This window comes from Marmota marmota, unplaced genomic scaffold, assembly GCF_001458135.2.
Source record: "Marmota marmota marmota unplaced genomic scaffold, marMar, whole genome shotgun sequence".
Lineage (NCBI taxonomy): Eukaryota > Metazoa > Chordata > Mammalia > Rodentia > Sciuridae > Marmota > Marmota marmota.
This window is the reverse complement of record NW_025999913.1, coordinates 3,113,523-3,132,184: the sequence shown is the minus strand read 5'-3', so window position 1 is coordinate 3,132,184 and position 18,662 is coordinate 3,113,523. Positions and strand designations below refer to the sequence as shown.

The window sequence follows — 18,662 nt, the reverse complement described above, 5'->3', positions numbered from 1 at the left end:
ATTCTTGATGATTTCCATTGACTGGAAGAAGACAAAAATCTCAGTGTGGTTTCAATTTGTATTTCTTTAATTGCTAGGGATGTTGAATTTTGTTTCCTCTATTTGTTGACCATTTGTATTTCTTCTTTTGCGAATGTCTATAAATGTCTGTTTAGTTCTTTGAAATTTATTTATTGTGTTATTTGGTTGTTTCTTTTGTCCTTGCTTTTTGATTTTGTGTGTGTGTGTGTGTGTGTGTGTGTGTGAAGTTTTTTGAGTTCTTTGTATATTCTGGATATTAATGCCTGGTCAGAGGAATAGCTGGCAAACATTTCTCTCCCATTCTGTAGGCTTTCTCTTCATGCTCTTATTTCCTTTGCTGTGCAGAGGGTTTTAAATTGACGCCACCCCACTATGGATTCTTGGTTTTATTTCTTGAGCTTTAGGGTTCTTGTTAAGGAAGTCAGTGCCTATGCTGATATATTGAAGTGTTGATCCTATATATATATATATATATATATATATTTTTTTTTTTTACTAGCAATTTCTTGTATGAAATGAAGTCTCAGGGTAAAATGGAGTTTGTCTGATCAAGGCACATATAGTTTGGCTCATAACATTATAATAATTATATTTTAAATATTTTGAGGAGCCTTCATACTACTTTCCAAAATGGCTCAACAAAGGTGTGCAAGAGTTCTCTTTTCTCTACATCTTTGCCAACACTTTTTGTTCATCTTTTAGATTTCAGACATTCTAAAAGGTATAAGATTACATCTTGTTGTGTTTTTAATTTGCATTACCCTGATGAGTAGAGCTAACAAGCATTGTTTAATATATCTGTTGATCATTCTTCTTTTGAGAAATGTCTGATCACATCATTACCCATTTATTAATAGGGTTATTTGTTTTCTATATATAGATTTCCTTATTCATTTTGGATATTGGTCCATTTTCAGATGTATGGCTTGCAAATGTTCATCCAGTGCATGGATTATCTCTTTATCTGATGATTGTTCCCTTTGCTGTGCAGAAGCTTTTTAGGTGAACACATCCATTTGTCCATCTTTGCTCTTGTTTCCTATGCTTTTGGGGGAGTCCTAAAATCCAAGAAAGATAACATTGCTCAAAGAGATGTTGTGAAGCCTTCTTCTTATGTTTTCTTCTCCTGGTAGTTTTACACTTTTAGGTCTTATGTTTTAAGTCTTTTACTCATTTTGAGTTGATTTTTATATGTTGTGTGACACAAAAAGGACATTATGATAAATAAGCCAGGCTCAGAAAGACAACTGCTGTATGATCTTATTTACATAACGAATCTAGAAAAGTCAGTCTTATAGAGACAGGGTAGAAAAAAAAAAAGATCATTACAAAAGACTAGGGAGGGAGTTGGGGAATGGGGAAAGGGAAGATATTGATAAAATGATGCAATCTTTATAGAATGATCAATTGCACTGCACAGTGACCACAGTTATTGGTCATCATGTCCGGTATATTTCAAAATTACTAACTGAATACATTTTTAACATTCTCACTACAAAAAAAATGATCAGTTATTGAGGTGATGGATGTATTAATGAGTTTGATGAAATCTTTGCATAATGCATACATAAATCAACACTTCATATTGTACTCATTAACATACATAATTATTATTTGTCAGCTAAAAATAAGTGAAAAGAAAAAATTCCTCAAAAGAATCAGCCCAAATTTTGTCAGCAACAAGAAGCCATTGCTATATTTTATTGACTCATTCCAACTAAATATATAGATATGTAAACAGATAAATATAGCTTTAAAATCATATAAAAGCTTAAAGAGTCCTAAGTGTTTCCACATCCTTCCCAGTACTTGATATAATCAATCTTTTTCATTTTAGACTTTCTAATTAGTGTGTATTGTTATTGCTGTGGGGGTTTGATTTGCATTTTCCTAATGACTAATGGTGTAAACGACATTTTGTTATATTTAATTGTCACCTAAATATCTTCTTTAATGTACTTATTTACTCAAATATTTTGCTTTTGTTTTAAAATTGTGTTTGCTTTCTTATTATTGAGTTTTAAAGGCTCTTTTACAGATTCTGGATAATGACCTTTATCAGATATATGATTTATAAATTTTTTTCCCATTCTTATCTTTTCACTTTCTTCAAGGTGCCTTCCAAAGAGCAAATTCCACCTGTCCCCCAGCCCCTAGTAACTTGAACCCAGGGCACTTAACCACAGAACCACATCCTCAGCCTTTTAAATTTTTTTTTTTATTTTGAGACAGAATCTCTCTAAATTGCTTAGGATCTTGCTAATTGCTGAGGCTGGTTTTGAACTCATGATCCTCCTGCCTCAGCTTCCTGAGATGCTGGGATTACAGGCATGCACCACCGCACTAAGCCAAAGGGCAAATATTCAAATATTCTTAATTTTTAAAAATTATCTATTTATTCTAATTTGTTATACATGATGGCAGAATGCAATTCATTTCACATTACACTATAGAACACAATTTTTCAAGTCACTGATTGTACAAATATTCTTAATTTTGATGAAGTCTAGGATATGTGCCTTGTTTACAAATCATATTTTTACTATTATATCTAAGAAATCTTTGCCCATACCCCAGGACACATACATATTTCCTGTTTTCTTCTAGAAGCTTTATAGCTTTAGGTTTCATATTTAGATCCATGATCTATTTTGAGTTAATTTTTATATTTGGTACAAGGTATGAGTCAAAACTCACTTTTTTTCATGTGACTCTCCAATTACTCCAGTCCCTTTTGTTTAAAAGAGTATCCTTTGTCTATGAGATTCTCTTGGCAACTTTGTCAAAACTTAGTTGATTGTTCTTGTGTGGATTTATTTCTGGGTTCTCTATTGTGTTCCATTGATCTCTTTGTTTGTATTTATGCCAAATGATGTCATGCTAGTTAATTTTAAAGTATTACATTTAATTGTACTCCAATTCTATTTAACCTTATTAAATTTTACTTTTAATAGAAGAAAAAAACTGAGTCACAACAGAAGAAATTGTTAAACTTCAAATAAACATTTCTTTGCTACAAGAGACGTTATTTCCTAGCAGATCCTCCTAAAGTTATTTACAAATTAAGAAAACTATTAAAAGAATAGAGTAATTATGTATTTGAAAATTACATTTTAATTTTAGATGGTGCAAATTAACTATGAGCGACCAACACATTAAAACATTAGCATTTTAATTCTTCTTCTCTTCTTCCCTCCCTGGTGTATAATTTTTCCTATGGTGATTATTGTTTTTACATTATCAAGATTTCAAATTCATTCTGCAACTATAATTGCCAGAGATGTTTAACTTTACGTGGATTTTTCTCACCACCCAATCTTCTGTCATAGTATCTCTGTTCCTGGGCTCTTTCTTTAATCCAATCCTTAATTGCCTCAATGTTACATTTCAAGCACTTTATGAGAGCTATTCTCTTCCCCCTGATCCTGCATGTTTGACAGTGTGTGCTGGTCATCTTCACCCACGCACGGCATCTGAGCTGTGCCAGGTGTCCGTGGGTCAACCGTTCTTGCTCTTAGGATGATGGAAGTACTAATTGGCAGTATTTTGTTGCTGGGTGGTACTGTGGAGTACTCTGCAGGCAGGCGGATTGCTTCACTTGTTGCTCATTTCCACTTTTGTCTAGATAACTGAATTACTTTTTTTGTCCTAAAGTCCAAATTGATTAACATTTCTAGGCAGTGAGCAAAAATTACTATGGAGCACAATATTGCACTAAAATGTATATATTCAGTTGTCCCTCAATTAAGTAAAATGTTCTCCTATTATGGAAATCCCTTCTGTTTTATCTGTTGTATGTTTTAAGGACACAAATCCTTATGTCACATCATCTTTGTCTTCAACAACTGTTAGCTTCTCTCTAGCATCATCTGCTTGCATTTTTCATTAGATTTTTTTAAAATTATGTCAAATTTGTCTTTTCTGTCATTAGTTTTATTTTTAGCAGTGCTTTTTTCCCTGTTTCTTGTAGTTAATTACTTATTATTAGCCTTCCAATGATACAATTTGATCCTTAATTTGTTCATTTAGAGCTGTGACCTCCTAAAAGATTTTGAGAAAATTCATTGTATCTCTTAATTGTTTTCCCTTTCTGTGTATAATTTCTTTTCATTCTGTCTCTGTCTCTTCTCTACTTTATCCTTACCCCCTTTATTGTATTTTTTTCCTTTGGTTTGTGTTAATATTTGCCTAACCCTTCTCCAGGGATCCTATTTGCTCTAAGAGATGGAATCTTTTGTTGTTGTTGTTTACTTGTTTGTTTTGATACTACCATGCATTTTTATTTTTTATTAATTTTTTTATTTATATATGACAGCAGAATGCATTACAATTCTTACTCCACACATAGAGCACAATTTTTCATATCTCTGGTTGTATACAAAGTATATGCACACCAATTCATGTCTTTATACATGTATTTTGGATAATAATGTTCATCACACTCCACCATCATTTCTAACCCCATGCCCTCTTCCTTCCCCTCCCACCCTGCCCTACCTAGATGGCATTTGCAGGTAAATGGATGTAGTTAGAGAAGATAATGCTAAGTGAAGTTAACCAATCCCCCCAAAACAAATGCCAAATGTTTTCTCTGATATAAGGAGGCTGATTCATAGTGGGGTAGGGAGGAGGAGCATGGGAGGAATAGAAGAACTCTAGATAAGAGATGAAATCTTGACTCTCTTTTCAATCTGAGGTTGGTTGGATTTCTCCTCTGAAGTACAGTTTGAGGCCATTGTGCTACATTCTCCCTACTCTTCAGTACCCACAGAGAGACTGGAGAGAGAAAGGGAGATTAACTGAGGGGAAGGGCAATCTTCATTAGAATTCTAGGGCTCTGCTCTTTCTTTTCAGATTCTGTTGAATGCCTCTCTCCAGAACCCACCCACCTCAGTGGAGGCATAGCCATTCCCATGGGGGATTCTCTTGGGCTTCTTATCATTTTCCCATCATAGCCCCAAAGTTTCCACCTCTTTTGAGGTGCAAACCCGTTTCCTATTCTCAACAAGCATTATTTCCACTATTCTGGTTGGAAGAAGAAAAGGAGTGGCATTTTTTCATTTGGCTTGTTTCTTTCCAGATTTTGAAAGATAAATTTTAAGCCTCAAGATTCTGTTGACTCACCAGTAAGGAATTGATGGATCTGAGCTCTGCTGCCTGTCTGCTTCACTCCAAAATTCTTATTTTCTCTTGGCTCCAGGTTTTGAAGTTGATTGCATTGTGTTTAATATGCCACTGAGGTTCCTGCTAGTAATGGGGAGGAGGCTGTTTTTTCAAATTTCAAATTCTGTAGGAACCATGCGGGGGTCAATACCAGTGCAACCTTAATGAAACTGAATAATGTTTCTTCACATGGTCTGCTTGACCACTGGTAACCCAAGACCAAGACATTTCATTCTGCCATTGGTCAAAGGCTGATATGACAATATAATGTCACAGCAGCCAACTGTGACATATCCTTGAAGTACCAGCATGCCCTTGAAGTGTCCCTCACATATATTCTGTTGTTTGGGGAAGGAGAGATTACTTTAACCCTTTCCATCTGTTACTTAAGATTTATCTCGTTCAGTATCTGAGCTCCTTAGAAATCAATGTTCTAATTAGAAAACAGTAGCTAATCTGGGCAAATGCTAATAAATGAGAGTTGTGATTTGTCTAGCAACAGGAGAAGCACTCAGCATTAACAATTAAAATATCTATAGAGAAGAGAGTTTTTTTTTCTTACTCTTCCCCTTAGCTGATCCAGTTCAGCCTTATGCTATAAATAGCTCTTATAATTTATGGCTATCTATTTGAAAATCAGTCCACAGTTTAGGAACTTTTACCTCTGGGATGCATAGATCCTATTCTGTTTCTCAATGAAAAGAGAACAGTAATGTGAGTTCAAATCTGGAGCTGCCTGCCCACAAAGACCAGACTGCATTATAGTCTACCAACACTCTCCTGAGCTTCACTATCATACATACAGATATTTTAGTAATTGGTTCATCTGCAAGAAGAATTACTGTTGGTGAATAGAGACAAAATGATGGGCTAAAAACCCTTCTGAACCTCAGTCATTTCAGGGATCCACAGGCTAATGTCAAAGTTCACATCAAAGGCATGAATTTAGAACTGGCTGAACAGGTCTTTCAAAAACCACTAAAGAATATTTTTTCTACATTGAATACATTAACTGGGTAGTTACCAAAACACTTCTTCACCCAACTGATGCCTGACCTGTCTGGATGGAGGGGAAAATAGTATGTTTAAATGGAATGGAATAGAGTTTTTCTAGATTGCACTCTGCAAAAGGACCCTCCTTGGGAAAAGTCACTTGGTGCTAGAGTAAACCTCACATTTTAATGGAGGGTGTGTTCTTCACAGAAGAAGATGCTTGCACATCTAAGTGTTTTCTGTTAGTGTTTTCTATTCCATCCTATATTGTTTACTTACAAGATACCCATACAGGGGTCCCTGAATCTGACATATTGTTTTAGGACTCCAAGTGCTGTTTGAACTCTTTCCACTATGTTATGTGGATGACCTTTTCTGATCAGCTCACAATATCATCTCCTCTACTAAACCCCTAACATCCTCACCCTTCCAACCAGCTGATTACTCCCTCCTTTGGGTTCCACTCTCCTATATGTTTTTCAATCTAAAATACCAGTAATCTTTACTTCCTTTCTTTTGGGGGGAGTGAGGATGTAGCCAGAGATTGAACTCAGAGGCACTTGACCACTGAACCATATCCCCGGCCCTATTTTGTATTTTATTTAGAGACAAGATCTCCCTGAGTTGCTCAGCACCTCTCTTTTGCTGAGGTTGGTTTTGAACTCATGATCCTCCTGTCTCAACCTTCCAGGCCACTGGGATTACAGGTGTGCACCATTGCACCCAGCAGTGATCTTTATTTTCATTTGATTGGTTTCTTGTGCATCTCTTCCAGGGACCTGGTTTTATTTATTTTCAGTGTACAATGCCTACATGCTTGTTGAATATACAAGAGATTACTGAACTACTTTGAAGCACTAACTCTTTGCTAATATTTGTTGGAATTCAGAAGGACATAGATTTTATCTTTGTTCTCCATGAACTCAGGAGCCAGCGAGGAAGACAGATTCCTCTCCCACTAATGCGTCAAGCCAAGGAGAAAGGTCTGGGTAGGTGCTGAGGCTGTGCTCTTAGTTGGTGAGGCAGCAAATACATAAAAACTCACCATATTTCAATATTTCATGTATGACTTTCATAATCCAAATGCACAATATTCAAATCATATTTTGCATTATTTGCTAAAATATTTTCAGCATAATCCAGACCTATGCTTCTCAAACTGCTGTACACACAAACCCCCAGAGGATCCTGTTAAAATGCAGATTCTTTCTTGTTCAATAGGTTTGTTCAGAGAGAATCTACAGTTTCTACTGAGCTCCCATGGAATGCCAAAACTGCTGGTCCACAGACCACACTTTGAGTAGCCAGGCTTTAAACAACATCATGTCTGTCAATTATAAAAATTGTTGAAGTAGCACCCATTTTTAGAAAAACTCCCTCTGTTCCACCTAGACTCTTCTGACTATAATCAAATGTGATGAAAGTTACATCAAAAGAGGTAGATTCAGCAGAGCCCAGAAATTCTGGCAGGTTTCCTCACAACTGATACTTCCCGGCTTTCTTTAGTTTTATTGGATAAACACAAAAGGTCTTTGCTCATGCACTTGAGGTCTGCTGTTACTAAATGATTACAGTCTGAATGTGTTGCAGAATTTTCTGTAATATTCCATCTTGCCACTGTCTGCATAAATGTCCTCCATATCAAAAACATAATATCCCAGAAATTCCTTTTAACAAAACTATAAAGCTTAAACCACTTTAGATAATCATTAGGAAAATGTTTCTTTAATAAATAAAAAATCTTTATAAGTCACTTATGGGAATCTATTTTCCTATTAACCCACCATGGTTCTTGTGGTAATGAAGTGGCACCCCTTTATCCACAGAAAAGCCCTCTTCACCACGGCTGATTTTAGGACTGTCAGCAAAAGAGTCTCTACAAAAGAGTCCAATGTAGATAAACTTCCTATTTTCATGTCACCCTGTTTACTTGGCCACTGGCCGAGAAGATACCAGCACTCCAGGTGCTGGACACCCCCTTGCTAGTTATCACAAACACATCCAGTATAGTACTTTGAAGAAATGTGCAAACAAGGCCTCTGGCCTTGAGCTGGGCTTCACAGAGATGTCTACACTTTTAAGATAAGTTACAAATGGGCTGCATGGTAACAGCTGGCAGGGGGAGGAAAGAAAGGGGAGAAGCAGCTCTCCCCTTCTCAAGTGCTGTCCTTGAAGAGTTAACTTGTCCAGAACAGTGAAAGAAAAAGCTGCTTTTATGTGAACTTCTGCAGACTATGAACTTCTGAGCCCCTCCCCTTACATGCTGGGTATAAAACTCTGAAACTTCCTGAACTCGGGGTTCAGTGGATTGATTGATTACAGCAAAGGCTGTACCCTCTGAACCTGGCTGCAGCCAAATAAAACTGTTTCCTGCTATCTTCGGTGCCTGGCCTCGTTTGTCCCTACAACAGTAACATCTGTTAACTTTTTCAATTCTTTACTGCTCATCATAGAAGTAGAAGCCCATTAGAACACTGATTTCTCTTTCATCAGTTTTGAGTTCTTCTTCCACCAACACAACATCCCTTTGAGTATTTTTCTTTTGCAGATCTTCAATCTCAGCACTATTCTAGAACAAATCACGTTCCCTAGGTATAAATTCTCCAAATCATAGGTAGAGAACTCTTCCTATCTGCCCTTCAGCCTTACTGTGCTATAATATTGTGCTTTTTAAGAGAGAGTCTTGGTTATTTGGTCTCCTCTTTGCATACTTAGTTTTCCCTGGCAACATAATGGTGAATTGAAGAAAAGTGGAACTGTTTGCATCACACAGGACATATGGAAGGCACCAGAAACTTTAGATTGCCCAGTGCCATAGTGTAGAGGGGACTCATCAAAATGACCTTTCTTTCTTTTTATCTCTCCTTGCCTCTTTTAGATTAATGCCAAAGATGATGAAGGTGTCCTCGTTGGATCATGGGACAATATCTATGCCTATGGCGTCCCCCCATCAGCCTGGACTGGAAGCGTTGACATTCTACTGGAATACAGGAGCTCTGAGAATCCAGTCCGATACGGCCAATGCTGGGTTTTTGCTGGTGTTTTTAACACATGTAAGTATCCAGCTGAGTAATATTTTTTAATGCAAAGGAAATTTTACTTCAAGACATTTTATCTATAACCTGGCAAAGGGACTGAGCAGTCCCTGTTGGCGCTATAGAATTTATGGGCAACTATTCTGGGATGTAGTCAATGCATAATTAAATCGTACTGGGCTAAATATGCTCATAGCTCTCTGACTGCAGAATCTTTATGGAAAGAATGATGGACTGTATCCTGCATAATCCATCATAACACCCAAGGCCGTGGAGGGTCACAGGGGCCAAGTGAGGCTGTAGGGGGAAAGAGGAGCCATTTTCTTCCCAGAAACCATACCTTTAAAAGGTTAAAAAATTTAAAAAATAAAATAATTATGATATACATGCACTATGTATATTACTTATTTGTTATTGAGAAGTTGTGTAAATCTGTTTATTTGCTTGCTTGCATATCATTGAGAAGTTTTGAAAGTATATCCACTTGATTTTAATCCCAATTATGAAAAGGATTGTGGCAGGTGGTCTCATCTTCATCTTTACACGTAAGTCTCAGGGCCCCTGAGCAATTAGAGATCAGAAAGTAATGAACAATCTTTACCTTCTTGGTTGCCTCTCCAGTGTTTAATCCACCCAACATCCAATCTGTAGAGCCAAATAGATAGAAACAGAATTATCCTCTTTAGTCTTGTGAATCATTTTTCAAGATGGCATTTGCCTCCCTTGGCCCAGAAAATGTTACAGTTAATTCAGTGAATATTTTAAAAAATACATTTATTTCAGTATGTTTTCATCATTGGTAATGATTTTTATTCACATGCCACTTCTACAGCCTTGGAGAAACATTATGCTCAAGTCGGAATGTCCTTCTGCCTGCTCATTAATAAAGAATGCTTTACGTACTTTTCATTTTTAAATGAAATAAAAGAGAAGCTGGAGGCTAAGGCAAGGCCATTTTTAAAAATGATTGTTAAAATCCACCTATCTTAGTTCAAAGTTGTGACAAGTCTGGTACCCGGTCAATGATCTAAGACTGTTAAGTTTTGTTTTGTCTGTTCGGTTTCCTGGTGGCATCAACTGAATAAAAATATTTTCTTAACCTTTTGATGATAGCCAAGGGCCAAAGGAATATGTATTTCTTGGGAGCAATAATAGACAAAAGTCTCAGTCTCTTAGAAGTGTTAGTCTTTCAGATTTTAGATAGAAACTTGAACTTCATGATGGTCTAAAGATTGGAAGGAGACCCTCCCTCTCCTACAGATTGCAGGCCAAGATGATGAGAAGGTGTCCAACACAGGCAGCCACTCTTGTGAAATGATTCTTGAAAAAATAAAATGGACCCAAGCCTTCCCCATGCCTACTATCACTATGCTAGTTTGATTTGGGGGAGCTTAGAGCCAGATAAAATAGTGAGCATTTCACCATTTCCACTCATGCTTTCTGTATAAAAAGGCTGTCCCATTTGTGCAGAAAACAGGCCTTGGTGGCCTATGAAGAAGATGCAGAAAAATACAGTAGAAAAGTCTAGAAGGAGTAAACTTGAAGAGGGAAATTGCAGGGATGGGGTAGCAGGCTTTCTAGAACAAGCCTCGGCCTGTGATAATGTGAATTAGTGGTCAGCAACTCACATTAGAATCCACCAGAAATAGAATGAGAGGAACGATCATTTCATTGGTAAGACCTTAGGTGCACAAGGACTGCCAATCAATCGAGGCAGGTGGGTGTCAAAAGCCAGGGGTGAGTGCCATTGACGTTGTTTGGGGTGTTAAGATGAAGTCTTTTAAGGAAAGGGACCCTTGAGTCTCTACCAGGCTCAGGTTTGGATTCCCAAGGTTGTTCTGTTGAAGGAGGCGCATAGCCTTTGTTTAAAAATGCTAAACTATTCTGAAGGAGGAAAAAAAAAAAAAAACGACAAGTCATTAATCTTAAAATTGTCAGCTGAATTATTTTCAATGAGTCCTGATGTCTGGTGTCCTGGGAACCAGGGAGGGCATTTGGATTAAGTTTAATCAATAGGTACATATGGCAAGAGCTGCATCCAGGCAATTTATTATCTAACAATTAAAATGAATCTGTGGTGTCACCCTCCAATGAGTGTCACTAGAGTGAACTCCAGCCAGGAAGAGCAACCCCACTGAAGAATTGTTTTGTAAATTCCCAACTTCCTAATGGCTGTTGTTTTCTTAAATTATTATATTATTTCCAGAAACAAGGAACCATTAACTAAGTAAATATAACTATTAGAACCTTGTTATTGGAATTGCATGCTAGAGAGCTTCATTTAATAACCAACTAAAATTCTAAAGCATCCCACAGTGAGATGTCTCTCTCGGGTCCCCAGGAGGGTTGGACACATCACTTTTCTTCAGTGTGGAACATTTGAGAACATGTCCAAAGAAGTTGTGTTGTTTTTTTTTTTTTTTTTTGTATTGGTAAAGAAGAAAGTCTCACGTGAAGAAGGACCTCCTACTATGCATTCTTTAAATACTGGTGATATGTCTGGCTACGGCTCTTTCCTTGTAGTTTTGCGATGTCTTGGAATTCCAGCAAGAGTCGTCACCAACTATTTCTCGGCCCACGATAATGATGCCAATTTGCAGATGGACATCTTCCTGGAAGAAGACGGGAGCGTGAGTAACAAGCTCACCAAGGATTCAGTGTGGTGAGTTCGATTTACAAGGACCTTGTCTGTTATCAAATTAGAGTGACGTTACGCGCTTACCACAAGACAGACTCTAACATTTCTTTCTCTTCTATTTTAAGAATTATTCAATACCCTAGGCAGAAATGTCTGATTGTCGAAATTTTTTTTTAGCTTATAAATTAGAAAAGTGACTGAACAGGCAGTTTGGGTCGGTTCCTAGCAATAAAAATAATCATGCATCATCATGGTGCCCAACTAAAAAGGCCACAGCTTTAGCTCCTACAGGTGCCTGAGCTGATTCCTCTCCGCCTTAGAACACGAATATGGTGGATGATAATGAAGGGGTTGGAGTAGAGCATTCTCTTCTGGAGCGCCCCAAGAGTAATATAGCAAACATTTACTAAGCACTTAGTACATACCAGTGTTGGTGGGTGTATGATCTTTTCTAATTCTTTCTGTTGTTCTTGTTGTTGTTGTTTTTAGATATGCATGACAGTAGAGTATATTTGGACATTTTGTACATATACATACATGGAGTATAACTTCTTCTAATCAGAATCCCATTCTTGTGGTTGTAGGTGGATTTTGTTAATATCCCTACTTACAGATGAGGAAAGTGAGGCCCAGAGCGGTGGCTCAAGGTCACACCCCTGACAAGCGGGGAATAAACTGCAAGTGCCTCCAACCTTCAACCACAACCTAATTTTTACCTCTGCAAGTAGGGTCGTTCTTTGATGATAAAGATGAGGTTCACCTTGATTGTATTCTCACCTTTCTTTCACTTAGAAATAGAAATGGCAGCAAAGTTAACCACAGGGCCCCTTTACTACCCTGAATGGCTGCCTTAACTGCTGGTTCTCCCATCAGCAGTGAAAAATCCCAAAGAAATCTCACTTTTCCTTGGGACCCCCTCCATCCAAATCAGTACACTGGAAGGACGAGAAACATCCTAAAAATCCAGATTGCCAGGATATTTAGGAAAGTCTCTACGGCAGGAAATTGAGACACAACTTTAGCTGTTGCCAGGCATGGAGCTCCGTGGAATTTCCAGCCAAAAATGTGTCTCCTGCAGTTGTTCTTTATAAGCAATAAAGTTAAAACACTGTCAGTTGTTTAAAAAAAGGCATCCAAATGGGGATGGTAGGAAGCTAAAAGCTCATTTTAAGAGAAATTAAAAGTGAGAAGAGCCCGCGTTCCCCTGTGCTGCAGGAGTGGATCACAGTTCCAGGAGCTGTATTAACTCGCCAAGACCCGTAAATGCTCATTGGAGAATGTTGAAAGAAGGAAATCGCTGAACTGGTAGCAAAGGCGCTACTAGGAATAAAAAAAAATAGCTCAGTTCATTTGAAGGGAATGAGCTGAGCCGTGGTAAGCCGGAGAGTGCGGGCAAGGCAAAGGCCCACCTCTGCAAGTGGAAAAGCAATTTAAAGAACCTCTGAAGCCCGTGGAATTACGGTGCAGCAGCCCTGGGTGGATCTGGAACGACAAAAACAGACCAAAATAGCTGCTCCCAAAGCCCACTGTGACAGTTGAAAATGGCAAAATGAGAGTTATTGGGCCCGCTCTGCTCTATATCTCTTACACACACACACACACACTGCCTTTGCAGGCAACTTCAATTCCAAGCTATTCCTTTTTTGCTTCTTGATCCAAACACCTTCATTATAAGTCCCCAGGGGGCCCCCCCACCAAATAATCCAGGTCGCCCCTGAACAGAACAGACACGAAATTTAAAACCAAGAGATCTTGTTCTTAGTCACCCTTTCCTCTTTCAATTGCCTCCTCCAAATTCTATTCTCTGTCCCTAGCATCCTTCCCTTTGCTCCTCCAGTGCTGCCCTCAAGTAGCCCAGCCCTTGGGTCTGTGTCCCCTGATCTGGGACTCTGGGCCGCCCTCGGCTGCACACACTGGGGTCCTCATCCTTACCTGCCTCGCTTGGCTCATAGTGAGGTTTTGCCCAATGATGACGGAGCGTCTTACCACCAATGGTTTATGCTAAGACAGCTCAGGACACACCCAGGGATTAGAGGGCTTACTCAATAGCCTGGCTCTGCCACTGAGCAGCTGTGTGACCTTGAGAAAAGAATGACCTCTTTGTCTCTTTCCTCCTCTAAAGTGAAGATGAGAAAATTCCCAATGTCACTCAGCACAGAACGAGTATAACAGGTGCCTAATGAATATTCGCTGTTATGATTGTCTCCGTTATTAGTGGCACAGCTGGGATTTCTTGAAGGCAATATGTTGCCATCACCCCAAGTACCTTGTAGTCCAAAGAAGAGGGGTGGCCCAGTGTCCTGAAATGACACTTTGGGGGTAGTTTTTTAAAAGGAGCAGAGCCAGGCACAGTGGCACATACCTGAAATCCCAGTAGCTTGGGAGGCTAAGGCAGGAGGATCATGAGTTCAAAGTCAGCCTCAGCAACTTAGCAAGGCCCTGTCTCTAAATAAAATATAAAAAGGGGTAGGGGATGTGGCTAATTGATTAAGTACCCCTGGGTTCAACCCTGGTACCAAAAATACCAACAAACAGAAAAGCGTATCTTCCCATTACAAACACTGGTGCATGTTAGGAGCTATAAGCATTCCAGGAAGCCAAGAGTATGACAATGGAGGAGGCTGGTAGAGGCTCTCCCTGGACACACCAACCAGTGCATGGTCGTCACAGCCACACCCTCAGGTCAAGCTCTGGGTTGAACTGTTACCTGCTATGTGGCTTTGAGAAAATAATTTCACCTCTCTGAACTTCAATTTCCTTGTCAGTAGAAGGAGGGTAATATTAGCAATTTCCAATTCCTAATGGGTTGGCTATAACAATTATTTGAGGTTATCCTGATGAAATACATGGTATCTCTAATCCAAAAATTGGAAATGTTCCAAAATCCAAAACTTTTTGAGCACAACCTGATACTTGAGTGGAAAAGCCCACATTTGGCTTTATGAAAGGGGATCACAGTCAAAGCACAGGTGTAATAAAAACATGTCATAAAATTACCTTTATATTATATGTCTTAAGCGGTGCGTGAAACATAAATTAATTCTGTGTTTAGACACGGGTCCCAGCCCCAAGGTATCTCACTATGTGTATGCAGATACTTCAGCATCTGATAGCATCCCAAAGCACTTCTGGTACCAACCACTTCAGACACAGTCAACTCAACCTGTAGCTGCCACAGTGGTAGATTAGTGTCAGCAACTGGTGAGGAGGGGTTTCCTGAGCCACAGGGCTGGCAAACAACAGAGAGACAAAGCTTTGGGTCCAAGCTGCAGGAAGGGGTGATTTGCTGGGCGTCAGCTGACCACCTGGAGATCAGCGTAGTGTAGACTGGCAACATGCAGCTCCGTGAATTTCCTAGCAAGGGTGGAGGGGCAATTGGCCTCACCCAAGGTGCCTGGACTTCCGAATCCTTCAACAGGCTACACTGCAACAACCCTCCCCCAGCTCTCTTCGCCTCCCTCCTAGTTTGTGTGTGGCCCCTGCTCTCAGTGCCTGCCCCTCTCCTCTCTGTGTAAAAGAAACCATGGGAATGATCTCTCTGTCCCTCTCTCTCTGTCCCCCTTATGCTTCAAGAGCTCCTCAGCAGTTGCGCCCCCCCATGGTCCACATTTTGTGATGAATTAATTTGTCCACTTGGATCTTGGTGACCAAGTCGTCCTCTTCTCAGAACTCAGGCAAGTCTTAGGGTGCCCAAAACAGAAATAAGCCAGCAGGAAGATTGAGAGAGAGAGAGAGAGAGAGAGAGAGAGCTCGGGAATGTGAGAGGGCGGGTTATCTCTCTACACTCCAAAGTCAAGTGACAAAGTTTGGATTCCATCCCCAGCTCTGACTTTTGCCTTATGATTGTAGGCTGTCTGTAGAGGACAGACAGCTGATTGTCCTACTTCCTGGCTTTCCACCTCAGGTCCCTGTGGGTGGGTATGCCCTCATCCCACAGGGACTACAATTCTGTAAGAGTGGAGATTCTGTCACTGACAATAGAGGGAACAGCTCCGTCGCTGTTCAGGGCAGGCTGGGGGGCTGAAGAACCTTGCAAGGGCACAACTGGACAGTGTAACTGGCCCCCAGGGTGGCCCATGAATTTTCAAGTGGGCAAACACCCGGGAACATATCCTGGAAGGAGCAATCTAAGCTGCCTGTCCCCACGCGCTGATGGGTTCTGAATTATGTGTGACCTCTGGGGGAGGCTTCTATGAATCACTGCGGACAGTTTAATGAAGATGCTCGCCTAATGCTTCTCTGCAGTCCAAACAGTGAACAGGGATAAGGGAGAGTCAGGGCTCATGCAGATGGACATGAGGATAGTGACATTGTCACTTCACCTTGGAAGAGCTCAGTTTGATCAGCTCATCCTAGGAAGGTCACAGTGGAAATGGAAACAGTTTTAAAAAACAGGAATGGTGGCATTTATTAGGGTCACGGAAGGTGTTGCAGTGCAAAGCTATGTTCCTTCTCAGCAAGTGCATTGCCCTGTGGCCTTTGGCTGAGGTGAGCGTGGCCTGATTTGATGATTCAGGGTGGAAAATTGTGCCCTCGTCTTGGCTTCTCCCCACTGGAATGCAACCCACATCAGGGGAGCATTAACTGAACTGTCTTAGGTTGGTTGGTTTTGCCAGCATGTAACAGTGCATAGGGCATAGAGCACACCCTGAATGAATGGTATTGGTCAGGAGGTTTTGTAATGCCCACTAAACTGAATGGATATCATTTCATCACCCAATCCAAGCCCCAGATGCAAAGAATTCAGAGAGAAGTTAATCAGGGTCATTGCCCTGGGGAGACAACCACATAGAGAACACTCTATTAAATATATAAAAAAGGGTTATTATGTGAACTGGCAATCAGGGAGACCCGGGAAAAGATTTCCATCCTAAGGCCTGGAGAAATGAGGCTATTCCCATGGGAAAAGGACATGGAGTCAAAGCCATTATCTTCTGGCTGTGCTTTTCAAAGATGGAACATACAGGAAGCGCCCTTGGCCCACAGATGAAACCCGGGGTGCATCAGTAAAACTCTGTGGGTAAAATGAAACAAGCAAACATCAATCTGCTCAAGGACCCGGCAGGCAGAAACCAGTTTTCATCCAGCGCCATCCCATGTGATGGCTGTGGTCGGGAGTGCAGAACTCATTCTCCCTCCACGATCCGGCCTTTGCAGCTTCATCTTCAAAAACAGCAAGAAGCCCTCGCTCTTTACTTCACCTGGAGAGGCAAATGCCCCCAGGCTGTGCACCCAGAAGGAGCAGATGCAGTTATAACTGTCTGGGGCTGGAGATGGGTTGCTGCTCTCTTCCTTCCCACCAATTCGGGTTCTCACCTCCTTAAGGTAAACCCAGGCCTCTTCCTCTTAGTTATAGAGGGTCCAACAATTGACAGGTTTCCAGAGTCCCTCTTGGAATCGACAGCTTCCCTTCCCACTGACCCTGTGGCTCCTACCTGCCCAGATTGGAAGCCCCTTTCATCCTGATCACATCACCAGCGTACAGTAGGTCTCCAGTGTAGATGGCTCCACTGAGGGTTTTCAACATCACGATGCTGTGAGAGTCCTATGCATTCAATGGAAACCACACTTCAGATTATGAATTTGGAACTTTTGCAGGACTCGTGACATATGGTCTGATCCTCTCTAGAGCTGCCAGCCAATAGCAGCGAGTCACAGCTCCCCATAAGCCCCACGGTCCGTAGGGGAACCCAACAACGCTCTACAGTGTGCTGTTATTAAGTTAGTAAGCTCTGTAGGTTGGGTGAATTCACTGTATTTTCCCCTTAGGATATTTTCAACTCCCAGTGGGTTTATCTAGACATGATCCCGTTGTAGGTTCAGGAGCCTCTGTAGGACTCTCAGGAAAATAGAATTCCACACAAGGTGGCTGGAAACAGCTCTGTCCCTGCCAAGGGACAAGAAGAACAATGTTGAGCACATGTGTGGACCCTAAGGCCCACCAGCTGACCCCATCTGCTTCTCAAAGTCCAGCTACCTGGCCAATTGGCAGATGGCCAGGACAGCCCAAGTTAGAGGGTTGCACATCTTATGTTGTATTAAATAACCTTGCAAAAAGCTGGGCGTGGTGTGCACACCCATAATCCCAGTGGCTTGGGAGGCTGAGGCAGGAGGATTGCAAGTTCAAAGCTGGCCTCAGCAACTTAGCAAGGCCCTAAGCAATTTTGCAGGACCCTGCCTCAAAATAAAAAAATAAAAAGGGCTCGGGATGTGGCTCAGTGGTTAAGCACCCCTGGGTTCAATCCTGGTACTTAACCCCCACAAAAAATCATTGTGAGTGTTTAAAGAATTAAGATGTCTTTATTTCCTGCATTGTTTTCTTCATTTGTAATTAAGTAGGTCTGGTTAAAGTGTCCTTTGGATTTAATTTTTTAAATAATCATGAAATAGCTAATTTGTATTTATCAGTTTCAGCTCAAAATTGCAACAATCTAAGAATGAGTCAGTGATCCAAACAGAAAGGAATCAAAAATTTTATTTTGTATTTCCCCAGGCTTTCGTGGCAAAATGATAAAGTTAAACAACTCTTTTAATTTTTTTCTTCTCTCTCTCTCTCATTTTTCAAGGCTGCACCTAATTAGCTTAGTGATTTGGGCTAGTTGCTCAACTTCTCTGGATTTTAATTTTCTCATATACAAATGTAAGACTTTGGTCTTAATAAGCTATAGACTCCTTCTCAGCCCCCTCCCCCACAATTTTTAAAAATAAATTTCACTGTCCTTCCAGCCAGACCTTTCCTCCAGTTTCTGCCATTTGCCTTGAATGAAACCTGCTTATGAGAACAGGCTCACTCACATATAGGTGTTGCTTTG

At 40.3% G+C, this 18,662-nt stretch overlaps 1 protein-coding gene across 2 annotated transcripts in view; it reads left to right on the top strand.

Moving 5' to 3' along the window:
- F13a1 (coagulation factor XIII A chain) overlaps positions 1-18,662 on the top strand; it is a 164,971-nt gene that overhangs the window by 86,172 nt on the left and 60,137 nt on the right. For both annotated transcript variants that reach the window (XM_048799747.1, XM_015493980.2), the window contains exons 7-8: positions 9,056-9,230; positions 11,736-11,874. In XM_048799747.1, the coding sequence (XP_048655704.1) occupies positions 9,056-9,230; positions 11,736-11,874 (314 nt within the window). The remainder of the gene's footprint in view (positions 1-9,055; positions 9,231-11,735; positions 11,875-18,662) is intronic.